Source organism: Mustela lutreola, chromosome 5 (genome assembly GCF_030435805.1).
Source record: "Mustela lutreola isolate mMusLut2 chromosome 5, mMusLut2.pri, whole genome shotgun sequence".
NCBI lineage: Eukaryota > Metazoa > Chordata > Mammalia > Carnivora > Mustelidae > Mustela > Mustela lutreola.
Genome location: NC_081294.1, coordinates 83881338 through 83894184, shown reverse-complemented (window position 1 = coordinate 83894184; position 12847 = coordinate 83881338). Strand labels below are relative to the sequence as shown.

The window sequence follows — 12847 nt, the reverse complement described above, 5'->3', positions numbered from 1 at the left end:
TATTAAAAAGTGATATAATTGCACACACAAATATAATGAAAGGATGTATACAAAATTTTCCTGATAGTGTTCTTTGTCTAGAGGAATTGAGAGAAACGTTAATTTTTTCTTTTTTCTTTTTTCTTTTTTTCACTTTCGGGCTCATTTTCATTTTTTGCAAAATGTGTAATACAAGAAGAAAATGAGAAAATACAAAATCTATATATGCAGTTTGCTATAGGTTTGTACCCCACCCCACCCCAAAAAAAATGCAGAGAAAAAATACAAGTATCTCTGTGAAACATTAACAAGGATTGTCCCTGACCAGAGATTATAGTTGATTCTTTTTTTTTTTTTAAGATTTTATTTATTTATTGGACAGAGAGAGAGATCACAAGTAGGCAGAAAGGGGTGGGGGGTAGTCTCTCTGCTGAGCAGAGAGCCCGATGTAGGGCTCGATCCCAGGACCCTGAGATTATGACCTGAGCCAAAGGCAGAGGCTCAACCCACTGAGCCACCCAGGTGCCCCAGATTATAGTTGATTCTTACTCTTTATGTTCTACCTGTGGTTTCTCTATTTCTCTGTGTGGCAAAGTATTGTTCATAATAAGAAAAACAGAAGAGGAGAATCGCCTTGCAAAGGGGACAGGATATATTCCAAAGCCCAGAAGTAGGAAATATTGGGTGTTAAACATCACTGATTTGTGTTGTTCTGAGTCACAGCTGACCGGTCACTAATCCAGCCACTGTATAAAGCAGGGCTTCTGTTTCATTTTCTCACCCTGAAATGCAGCGCCTGTGGCCACAGGGCATCCAAAGAGTCCAGACTGCAGGCGTATGGACAGGAAGTGCAGAAATTCAACTCTGGGACTGGGGAAGGCTCCCCTGCCTTCTGTCCCAGTACAGGCCAGGGGAGCACACGGTTCAGGGCACACACACCTTACACTTAGCAGCCTGGCCGGGTCTGCCAGCACAGGTGACCAGGTGGAGTCATCCCCAGATAATAAGAAACAGGGGCACTGACCTGTTAAAGTGGCCAAATGGTTGCTGAAAGCCAACTTCAGGATGGGGTGCATTTCAGACCTCTGAGGGCCAGGCCTTTGGCAAGGAGACATGGAGAAGGGGGGTGAGGGGATGATGGAGAAAGGGAACCCTACTAGAGGCTGGGGGAGAGGCGGCTCATCTCCCCACAGTATTGCAGAGGAAAAGGGATGTGCTGACATCACCACAGGATAAAACTGTCACGGTCACAGAGCAACATGTTATTATCAGAGAATAGTTGCCCCCTTTGCAAATTCTAATAACAGCTGCCCTTTGTCAACCGTTGTTAGCAGGCCACCCCTGTGTTCAACACTACATACCCAGTGTTCCATTTCGTCTTCCTGAGAGCCCCGTGGGGAAGGTGCTGTTTTCCCCAACTGACAAGTAAAGAAACCGAGGCATAGAGAAGTTAGGTGCCTTTATTTATAGGGTTGAAATATTTGGGACATACTTATACTAAAAAGTCATTTGTTGCTTCTCTGAAGTTCACACTGATTAGGCATTCTGTGCTCTTTTTCCTGATAAACCCGGTGCTCCCATTTGTCACTTGAAGAAACTACACACCTGTTCCATGGGAATCCCTGTCCTTGGCCATGTGGCTGGCTGGAGGGGGAGCGAGGGTATGGCCCAAGCTTGTCTGGTTCCCAAGCCTACCCCGTGCAGTGCAGGCACAGAGCAAGATACAGAGGAGGAAGGTGTTCGAAACCCTGCCTCCTACAAGAAAACCTGGAACACGTACAAGTAATGAATGTAGGACCCGTTCAGGAAAGCCTGCAAAGGCACGTGGCCCACACAATCTGATTGGCCCAAACACATTTTCTTAAGAAATGCGATTGAAAATCTGCAGGTGGGGCGTGCCATCTCCTGCCACCCAGAGCCCTCAGCCCCTCTCACTCGTTCCCCCTGCCTGCCTCACCCCTGTACCCACTAGAGATCTTGCCCTGCTTTATTGCTTTGGCGAATGACAGGTGTCCGCCAGTGATGGAAAGTGCTGGAACAGCACACAGGGGAAAAAGGCAGTTTCCAGCTGGGGATTCCAAGGAGGAAGGGGAAAGGAGCTTTTGGATGAATGTTCTTACCATTTGATATCTCTGAGTACTGCTAACAAGATGCACAGTATAGACGGTACTCACTCGTTCACGCACCTAATAGTTATTGAACATCCACCGTGCCCCGGGCGCCGTTATACGTGCTAGATGTGTAGTAAAGGACGAGACAGAATCCCTGGCTCTGGCGATCTTACATTCACATGAGGGAGAAGAAACAAAGCCGTTGTCACATAGTTAGTGGCAAGACGAGGCCCTGAAGCCGGAGGAGCAGGCGAAGAGAATGGGGGGGACATTCTGATGCAGGTTGGCGCAGAAAGGCCCCTCTGGGGGTAGGACATGAACAGAGCAGAGTGAAGGAAAAAGTCACGTGAAGAAGAGGGTCGAGGGCTTTCCAGGAAAAGGCAGAGCTAGTGCGAAGCCTGAGGCAGGAGTGGGGACAACGGTATGGAGACTGTAGAGAAGCCATGTGGCAGGAGCACGGGGGCGTGGGGGGGGGGGGGGTTGGAGGGGCAGACGGTGAGACCAGAAAGGGTGAGGAAGTGTGGGTCACGAAGGCCCTTCAGGTCATGGCCGGGACAGTCCTTGCTCAGGTGGGACACGGAAATGGGGGTACCTACCTCTCGGGGTTGTGGTGAGCATTAAATAAATTTTCCATGACAAGTGCTAATAACATAGTGACACAGCTAGTTCTGTATATGTGACCGCTCTTGTTCAGTGTTAAATAAATATTTTTATTGAAAATAATTTTATTGAATGAACTAAAAGAAAATATAAGCTCCAGATTTCATAGGCCATCGTCAGGAAAACCATTGGTCTAGGCACAATACATGGTTTTGTTCTGAAACATGAGCTCTGCCTCCAGACAGCATGAGGTGATGCCCTGAATCCCTGACGTGACCAGGAGTTCCTTCCGTTCTCGCCTCCACCTCCCCCTGCGTCCCCTGCCCCACCCCTCCGCACACACAACTCCCTGACAAGCTGGTTTTCACTGTCATTTGGTTTCCTCTGGCTGCCCTCCACAGATAAAACTGTGAAGCTGTGGAAAGTCAGCGAGCGTGATAAGAGGCCCGAAGGTTACAATCTGAAAGATGAGGAGGGCCGGCTCCGGGATCCCGCCACCATCACGACCTTGAGGGTGAGTCCCCGGGGCAGTTTTGGCCCCTGTCTTTCGCTTCTCTTGGCCACCAGGCACCAAGGAAGGACTCACCGGGGTGGCTGTGGGCTGGGTGCTGCTCTCGGTTGCAGCCGTCATGTGTGAGTGAAGGAGACAAAGCAGAGGGAGGAGGAGGAGCACAGGTCTGAGCTCTGATGACTGCAGAAGCGTGTCCTTCCTTTATGCCCGCAGGACTGGCCACGTGGCCACTGTCGTGCCGTACTGTATCCTCAGCCTCTGTCTGCTCTTAGTATCGAAAATGTTCTGAGCGTCTTTTGTACTCAGGGTGCAGGGGATGGGACTAGCCACGTGGCAAGTTGGAATCTTGTGATTCAGAATGTGAACTTGTGAATGTAATGGGCCTGGGTTTGAATTCTGCTCCTCACCAGCATCTCGCGTGATCACTTTAACGCGTTGGAACTATGGTCACGCAAGTTATTTGTAGATTCTCTGTCTATACAGCAAACCTCATACTTGGCTAAAAATGTGCCGCAATTGGAAAGCTCTCCTTCCATGGCCGGTCTTCAATACGTGATCTCGCCTGTTGGTCTAAGTGGCTCCCTCCCTGCCCTCCAGAAGTGCACAGTCTGGTAAAGAACAGATTTGTAGGTCTACTATAAAAATACTTATGGCACAAAATAGAGTAAGATAAATGCAGGGGAGTGTCAGAGAGAGTTTGGTCAATGGAAGAAGAAATTATATTTGGCTCTGGGAGACTAGGAAAGGTCTCTTAGGAAAATGGTGTTAAAAATGGATTTCTAAAAGCAAACTTTTAAGGAAGGCTCTCTGGATACAGGCTAGAGTGGTTCAGGACTCGGTGGTGAGTGGTTTGGGATGTGTTTAACATGAGAGGTAAAGCAGACACATGCTGAGACCAGCCCTGGCCCTGAGGGGCTTTCAAAACTGTGTCAGATACGTGCTTTCAGATACCAGCTGCTCTACTGAAGACCAAAAACCGAGAAGGCACAGCGCAGCCCATGCGTGGAAAAGAGGTTGTCACTCGAGGTTTAGAAGCAGATACGGGAGCTGAATGATCAGTGTGTGCCCATTAGCTCACTTGTTTATTTGTTCGTTAATTCCTTTGTTCCTCTCTTGATGCAGCAGATGCTTTTTTCTTTAAGATTTTATTTATTTATTTTAGAGAGTGTGAGCAGGGGGAAGGGCAGAGGGAGGAGAGAATCTTAAGTAGGCTCCCCGCTAAGTGCAGACCCCAACATGGGGCTCAGTCTCATGACCCTGAGGTTGTGACCTGAGCTGAAACCAAGAGTCGAACACTTAACGGACTGAGCCATCCAGGTACCCCCAGCAGCTGCTTTGTGAACACAGGCTCGTTGCTGGCCACAATGCTAAGCTGTCTGGTGCTTACCCAGTACTCATGGGTACCTGGTCTTCGGTCTTCTGAGCAAATAAACATTGACTGGCTCTGTTTCCTCTTGTCGACCTGTGCCTCCAGCCTGAAGAATGGCCGTGCAAATCTTCCGTATCAGGCTGGCTGATGCTCTAAAGGCTTGGGGGTTTTGCAGAGCCAAGGATAGAGTAGTGAAGAGTCTGGAGACTGAGTCAGTCTGTCCTGGGTCAGAACTGTGGCACCATTGCTTTCCAGCTGGGGACTTTGGGCATATTAATTAAAGTCCTTGTGCCTGCCAAGTCCCCTGTGCATTATGAGGATTCAGTGCTTCCTGGGATTTTTGTGAGAAATCCACGCTGTCTTGTGTGTGCCAAAGTGCTTACCCTTAGAGTGTCTCACTCCCAGAAAGCACTCATTAATGTTTGTCCCCTGCTGTTGGTATGATATTATCTTCATCATTATCATTATCATCGCTGTTATTACTCCCTACTGATATGAGAAAGTTCATATTCTTTTCCTTTTCATGTACTTTTTATACTGTTGTACTCAACCCACAAGCAAATCACTGATACCTCGTGAAAGGCAGGCAATCTGCTGACTGTCCAAAGGGAATAAAATCATCTTTGGCCCCGTGGAACTTAGCAATCCTGTGGTTGCCACTGGGGGGTTCACACCATGACCTTCTGCCCAGATGTCACCTTGTCTTTGTTTGCTCTATGGACAGACCTTCTCAGATGCCATCTGTAGTTCCTGGCGTCCCTGAGTAATGAACCTGTTCTGTTTCAGTGCTAGGATCCTCAGCTTTTCAAAAGAAGAATGTGGCTTTTTTTTTTCTTTTTCGCAGAAGAGATAGGATTTTGTACCCCTGTGGTTGGAGCTCAGAGATGTGGCCCCTGTGATGAAGAGAAGGCCTGTGTGTATGTTTCCCTTAGAGCAGAGATGTTGAGTCGGGTTCGGTACCCATCAAACATGGAAGGAGGCCTTGAGGTGTGGTTGCAAGTTAGAAAACCGTAATTCTGGTTCTTGCTTTTATCTTAGCAAGCTGTGTGACCCTGGGCCAGCAAATCACATTTCTTCTGTCCAAGCTCAGTTTCCAGGATGCCACACAGAAGACTGAACAGTCTGTGCTCTTGCATCCACCGTGCGAGGTCCAGATTCCCGGGACCTGACCCCAGTGATTTCCCTTCAGCAAAGGGAGGAGATCCAGCGAGATCTACATGTTTCACACAAGTCCGTTGGGGTTGAGACAGGGGTCTGTGGTCACTGGATTTTATCATCTCTAAGACTCCCCTGAACTATCATTTTATATGGGCCTCTGCTACTTTTCAATCATTTCAATCGTTACCACATCAACTTGAGAGACTCATTTGCTATAATAGTGTAAATACCCGTATTTGATTTCACCCCATCTACTTTCCTAGGCTTTCCAGTATCCCACGTTTCAGTGTAATCCTCCACACTGCAGCTTTCTTTGGATGAAAATACTGAAAAGGCCAGCCTCCTTTCCATTTTGATCCCAGTAGTAGAAGAAAAAAAACCACAAACAACCCTGACGACCGTAGATTCAGAACAATGACTCCAGAGAATGAGCTGACATGATATTAATCAGACTGTAATTTACTAACATGCTCCTCTCTCGAAATTTGCATTGCCAGCACTGGTGGCGTTTTCCCCTTCCCTGTCTTACGATTACCTCTTGCTCACTTTTCATACTTTCCAGTTCTGTGTGGGTCTTGAGAGTGAGAACATTTAATAATCCCCGACAGCTAATTAATCCTCACTGAGTAATGAACCTGTTCTGTTTCAGTGCTAGGATCCTCAGCTTTTCAAAGCAAGAATGTGGCTTTTTTTTTTCTTTTTTCACAGAAGAGATAGCCTTTTAAATCCAATCACTCATTATCCAGAAAGGCTATGAGAAGCATGCTTCTATGAAAACCATATTGACTGCTAAGTATATAGCATTCAAAGCAATAATCATGATAATTTAATAAAACCTAGTGCTGTGAAGTGCCATTTATATCACCAATGTTTTCTTAACCTAATCCCTTGATTTACCTTCAGAACAGCCGGGGGAGGGCCAGAGAAAATGCTGGTATTTAGTATTTATTGAGCATTTATTATATCCCATGCATTGTGCCGCACACTGTGTCTGCATTAGCTGTCACCCGCGGTAGAGTTTGCTATCAACTACCCATTGTAGAGATTAGGCTCAGAGAGGTTAAGTAATATGCACAGGGTCACATAGAACTAAGAACCAAATCTTGATCTCCTTTGCCATGGACCTGAGCCCTTAAACCTGGTGCAGATTCAGAAAGAGAAGTGACTTGCCCAGTGCCTGCCAACTGGTGATTCCAAGGCTGGGACTAAAAATCAAGAGCTATCACTCTAACACTTGAACACACACTTTGGAGGATTTGAAATGGCTTTCTTCCTCATTAGTACCATTATCATTCCAGATCAGGATGCCTGTCTCTCTCTCTCTCTCCACCCATTCCACCTTCTCTCCTACCCCCACATTCATATACAGTGGGTTTTCAGATCCTTGACCCCAGCGTGCAGGAGCAATGACCCTGGGGTCTTCAGGAGTTCTGCTTAGCAAGATTCCCCTGGCCTTCCTGTCCAGCTTCCCAATAGCAAGATGTAAGCAGCCCTCAGAGCCCTTTCTAGGCAACAGAAACTCATAGTTGTAGTAACTTCATCAGCCTGGGATGAGAGCTGGGTGGTGAGAAATCACACTTAGCATATTCCTCCCGGCAGGAGGAGCCTGGAGTTATTATTTGCCTCATTATGGTTCGCTGCCAGTGCCCTGGGAACCTAGGCCAGATTGGAATTTGTTTTTTAACCAGTTACAAATGTAGATATCAGAAGGTGTGATCTCCCACGCTGTGACTTGCCAAAAATGAAGGGACTGTGATGAATTCTAGTTTTCTAATGGATTTTACCCAAATATTCCTTGCACCTAATATTAATAGTAATAATAATAATAATAGCCATGTTGATTAGGTGCTTACTCTATCCCAAATGCTGAATTTCCTTAGATCATGTAGTTCTAAAGTAACTCTGCCAGGTAAGTTCTCTTATTCTCTCTGGATCATCCAAAGCCTGCCTTCCTCTGAGAAGCTCTCCTAGAAATTCCCTAGGGAAAATCACACACTGGGGTCTTCCCTTTCACCATCAGTGGCCTTACCCTGCCCCTTCTCACTGGTCTGTATCCTTGCCTGAGATGTCATCTGTGTATTTGCTGCTGGCCCTCCACATCCCCTCCACCTCCAGGAAAGCAGGAGCCACACTGGGTTTTCTTCCCGCAGCCCCAGCACCTAGAACTCGCAGGATGTGGTAGGGACACATATTTGTCAAATGAATGCATTACACAGAAGTGGAAACAGCCTTAGCGAGGGCAAAGATTTTACCCAAGATCTCATGGCTAGCAAATAGAAGAACTGGGATGCGAACCAAATCTATCCAATTCATTATGATTCCGTTTAGCTTCTGCCTTCTAAGAGGATCTTCATTCATGATCAGAGAGCAGGGGAATTTCATTCTTTGTGTACCTTGGACTTCTTCAGCAGAGCTTTCTTAATGCATGAGCTTTACTTTGGTGGAAGAGGGGGGACGAAGGACTGAGGGCTGCAAAGGCTTTTCTGTCACAGGGTGGGCACACAGTGGGTCCACTCTTTTGGAAAGATGAAATGACCTGCTGTTTTATATATGAGCTGGATGCCGGAGACTGAGTCCGTCTTCCTCTCAGCCTCCAGACACACACACATGACATTCTGGACTAATATTTTTCCATGTAGGGTGACCCTGATGTTTGCAAATGTTGCCTATGGCTGTTTGGACACACGCACAACCCCCTCAAACACCCCCCACCATCACCACCACCTTAAGGGCACCTTGGCCCATTAGCAAGAGTGTTTGCCAGCTCTGAACTGGCAAGGGGTCATTTTGAGGATTGTGGCTAACAGGTCACGGCTTAGTAAGGTTGATTAAACAGACTAGCTCTTTTCCCAAAAGTGATCCTTTCAGTGAAACAGCTAGTGGAACTACCTGAACTGTTTTCTAAAGAACTGATTAAACACACCAGGGGGTTAAGTTAAGCAACTGCTTGTATTCAGCCTTTCCTGGGGACCGGCTCTGGGCTGAGCGTGTGTAATGCATGCTTTACAATTCTTCCTTCATTGCAATCCTGTGACTTAGGCATCATGCCCGTTTTACTGGATGTGTAAACAGAGGCTCAGGGAGGTAAGCACTGGCTTAAGGCCCCCACAGATAATAAATGACAAAGCCAAGAATGGAGCCCAGGTCTCTGTGATTCCAGAGGTCCTGATTTTCCCCATTACTCAGTACTGTCTATTGTGTGGCCCCTGATTGAGACTACAAAGGGGAATGGCATCTGACATGTAGAACTTTTTACTGTATTTTATCCTATTTGGTGAGTGCCTGCTGTGTGTCAGGTATGTACTGCCAAGTGGATCTCCCAAAGATGAGTGAAATGCCCTCCCTTTCCTCAAGAGGAAGGTGGGAACAGGATGCAAGTGCCTGTAACCAAAAATTAATAGAAACGGTGGTTCTTAAATTCAGAATGCCTCATGGGCACCTGGGAGGCTCTGTGAGTACAGTCCCTTCTCTCTAGGGCTTCTGGCATAGAAGGTCTGAGTTGCACCCGTGAATCTTTGGCCAGACCCCTTCTGGAAAACCCCCAGGTGATTCTGGTGCATGCGGTCCCTGGGCCACTCTTTGAGAAACACTGGAGAGCATAAGGGTCCCGACACCAGCACAGAAGTTTGCTGTATCAGAGCAAGAACAGAGGGAAAGGAGCTACATGCCTAGCAAGGGGTTTCCAAGATGCATCTTGCAGGATATTTGATCTTTCGTGCTGGGGATCTCATTGGATGTTCCCACAGATCCTGGGAGGCAAGTAGAACATGAACTGGTATTTTCCTCTTTCTAATGGTACAGATGCAATTATCCCCATTACAAAAGGGGGAAACTGAGGCTCTGAGAAGCAAATATTTGCTGTCTAGACACAACCTTGCACTTTCTCGCTGCCTCTACAGTGCCCATGGACAATGGGTAACCCCAGGTTCAGGGAAGATTACTGGGTGAGTCAGCCCAGCCCAGGTTTTAATTTTGGCTCTTATGCTTTGAAGCCCGAGGCCTCTTAGGACACAGATACAGCCTTCCCCTACCCATTTTTAATTTTTCTAGGCTTCATTTTGTGATTTATTGCTGTGCTGGGACTTAATATCCAACCCTTTCACAGTTTCATCTTTCCTTTCCTTATATTTGTTGCAAACAACAATGAAGTGTTTAGCTACCGCAGTGAAAAATCAATCAAGCCTGTTCCATATTCACAGGCTTGCAGTGGCCCCCTGGATTAGATTAACTCCGTGAACGTGTCACTCTGGTGTGGGTAATTTCTCAACCTTCGCTCCGTCCCTCCCCCTCCTGCCCTGGCGGGTGGATATTGAGATTTCCCATTGATTGACTGCCCCAAAAGAGAATGCTGGCATGTGATGTGTGTAACTCAGCGGGACGCACATAGTCTGTGTTTATGAAAATAAATAATAATTTCTGTTATCATTATTGATTGCCATCATTATCTGATTGTATCTGTCTGTGTCATGGGGTTTCGGTTATGGGATCAGAAAGCTCTCCACAGGAACCTCGGGCATGACCCTCCCCGACAAGCCTCTGCATTTTGATGCTTTTCGCCTCGTGGGATGAGTGTTGGGGATGTCTCCGTCCTATTCTTTGGCCAGTGTTTGGTGAAACAATGTTAGCTGTGTTCGATGTGAGGCAAAGGAACTAATTCTGTTGGAATAATAATGGGAGGAGCCCACATTTATTGAGGATTTGCTGTGTTCTAGGGACAATGTACATATATTGCCTGATTTTATCTTTGAGATAAAGCCTTTACTGAGGGACTGAAATAAACCTCATTTTAGAGATGTGAGAACAGGGGAGCCTGGGTGGCTCAGTCAGTTAAGCGTCTGCCTTCAGCTCAGGTCATGATCCCAGAGTCCTGGGATAGAGCCCCGCATTGGGCTTCCTGCTTAGCAGGGAGCCTGTTTTTCCTTCTGTCTCTGCTGCTCCCCTTGCTTGTGCTCTCTCACTCTCTCTGTCAAATAAATAAGTAAAATCTTTCAAAAAAAGAGAGAGAGAGAGATGTGAGACCAGAAGTCAGAGAGGTTACACAGTGTGCCTAAGGTCACACAGCTGGTGCATGGTAGTGTTTGGACTGGAATTCATGTTTTTACTATCCTTCCTCTCATATCAAAGAGAATATCTGGGGACGCCTGGGTGGCTCAGTTGGTTAAGCAGCTGCCTTCGGCTCAGGTCATGATCCCGGCGTCCTGGGATCAAGTCCTACATCGGGCTCCTTGCTCCACGGGGAGCCTGCTTCTCCCTCTGACTCTGCCTGCCACTCTGTCTGCCTGTGCTCACTCTCGCTCTCTCTCGCTCTCTCTCTCTCTCTGACTAAATAAATAAAATCTTAAAAAAAAAAAAAAAGAGAGAGAGAATATCTGGTCTGTTCATCTGAATATACAATGTAAACCATACTCTGAGTCAGCAGGAACTAGAGGACAGCCTGTCAAGGAAACTGTAGAAGCTGCTTGTGTCTTGGGCACAGGTGAGTTTCCCATGTGGTGTTGGGGGAAGGAGGAGCAGAAAGGATGCCTGGAACTAGGTCATGGTTTACCAAAGCTGGGTGATTATCAGACTCTGGGATGGCTTCAATCGTTCCCAGCTCACTGACTCAGAACGTGCGGGAGCAGAGCTAAGGGACCTTCCTGTACCTCTCAGCTCTATCCCAGTCCTGAAGACCACCTGGATTTGTGAGGCATTGGCACAATGATGACCTGAAGATCCACTCCAAGGGGAAGGTTCTCTGGTTTCATTGTTAAGTTCTTTCTTTGACTTCTTCCTTCCCCCTACCTCAGGGTACTACATAGAGTAAGCTGAGGGCCACCTTATTATCAAAACGAAGTTGGCGCTAGAGTGAGTGATCTGATTTGGAAGTAAGCTTCCGCAAGCCATCAGAGTTTAGGTTGCATGTGAGTGGTTCTGCCCTTTAAAACTCAAGTTCTTTCCCCATCCTAGTCCTTATGGAATCAGCAGGCAGCCCACCTGATGGCCAGTGTGCCCTGAGAGAGAACTCTTTTGCAGACACTCACTAAATACATACCGTGTGCCAGACTTTCTGCTGCGTACATTACAAACACCATCTTCTGCAGCCCTGTGGGGGGCGTGCTGTTGTCATCCCCATTTTACAGATGAAGAATTTTACTTCAGAGCTGAAATGACTTACCCACAGGCTATAGCTGCTAAGTGGCAGTCTCATTTTAACCACATTCTCAAGGACTCCGAAGTCTCTGATCGTAACACCATACGGGAGGTCTCCAGGAAAGGGAGCAGCCCACACGTCAGCCATCATCGGTAAGGTGGAAATCACCCTTGTTAATAAAATAGAGTACTATGCCAGCAGTATGTGGCATGATGCCAAGTGAACAGTGGACGGTCAGCATTATTCCCTTTCTCCTCTCCCCTCCCCTCTTGTCTGTCACCGGGAGACCAAGAGTTTCAGGAAAAGTCCGATGAATATAATTGTAAAGATTCAAAGCAGTGTGACGTCAGAGGACCAGCGATCCATTGTGCCTGATTTTGAATTTGTGTTTGTACTGACTCCAGAGCTGCCTCAGATTCAGAGTGCATTCTTGGGCTACAAAATATTTTCTTTCATCTGAAAGCTGCCTTTGTTCTGCTGCCTTTCCAGTGTGGTAATCAGATCCAGTGTTAATGTAAATATAAGCAGAATCCTATACCTGGTTTAAGATAAAGGTCACTTTGTCTCTTGCTCTTACCGCCTTTGACGGCGGCCATGGCTTCTTGGATGTGATAGGAACTGGTAAATATAACTTCCCATACATACACTTAATAGCGGTTGGGAAGCTGAGAAGCCCGCTAATATTAGAAAAAGAAAAGAATCCTGTTAGTGAAGAAAATCTTGTTGTTTCCATGGCCTCTGATGCGGTTTATCTTCTCGTCATGAGCCAGGACTGTATCTAGACTGCAATCTGTTCTCTTCTTGACGTCAACCATTAACTCATGTGCATTTCAGAGGTGTGGTAAGGTTGGCCCGGCCAGGCTGGCTGCTGGCCCTTCCCAGGCCCTGCAAGCAAGGGTCTTGTCCCTGTCTCAAACCTAATCCACACGGACCCAGATGGACTTTTCTCAAAAGAGAGGTTATCAGTATAGTTTCACCCATCTTTTCCT

The 12847-nt window shown here is 46.9% G+C and overlaps 1 protein-coding gene across 7 annotated transcripts in view; it reads left to right on the top strand.

Moving 5' to 3' along the window:
• PPP2R2B (protein phosphatase 2 regulatory subunit Bbeta) overlaps positions 1-12847 on the top strand; it is a 450120-nt gene that overhangs the window by 342051 nt on the left and 95222 nt on the right. For all 7 annotated transcript variants that reach the window (XM_059174968.1, XM_059174966.1, XM_059174970.1 and 4 more), the window contains one exon: positions 3092-3204. In XM_059174968.1, coding sequence (XP_059030951.1) covers positions 3092-3204 — 113 coding nt within the window. The remainder of the gene's footprint in view (positions 1-3091; positions 3205-12847) is intronic.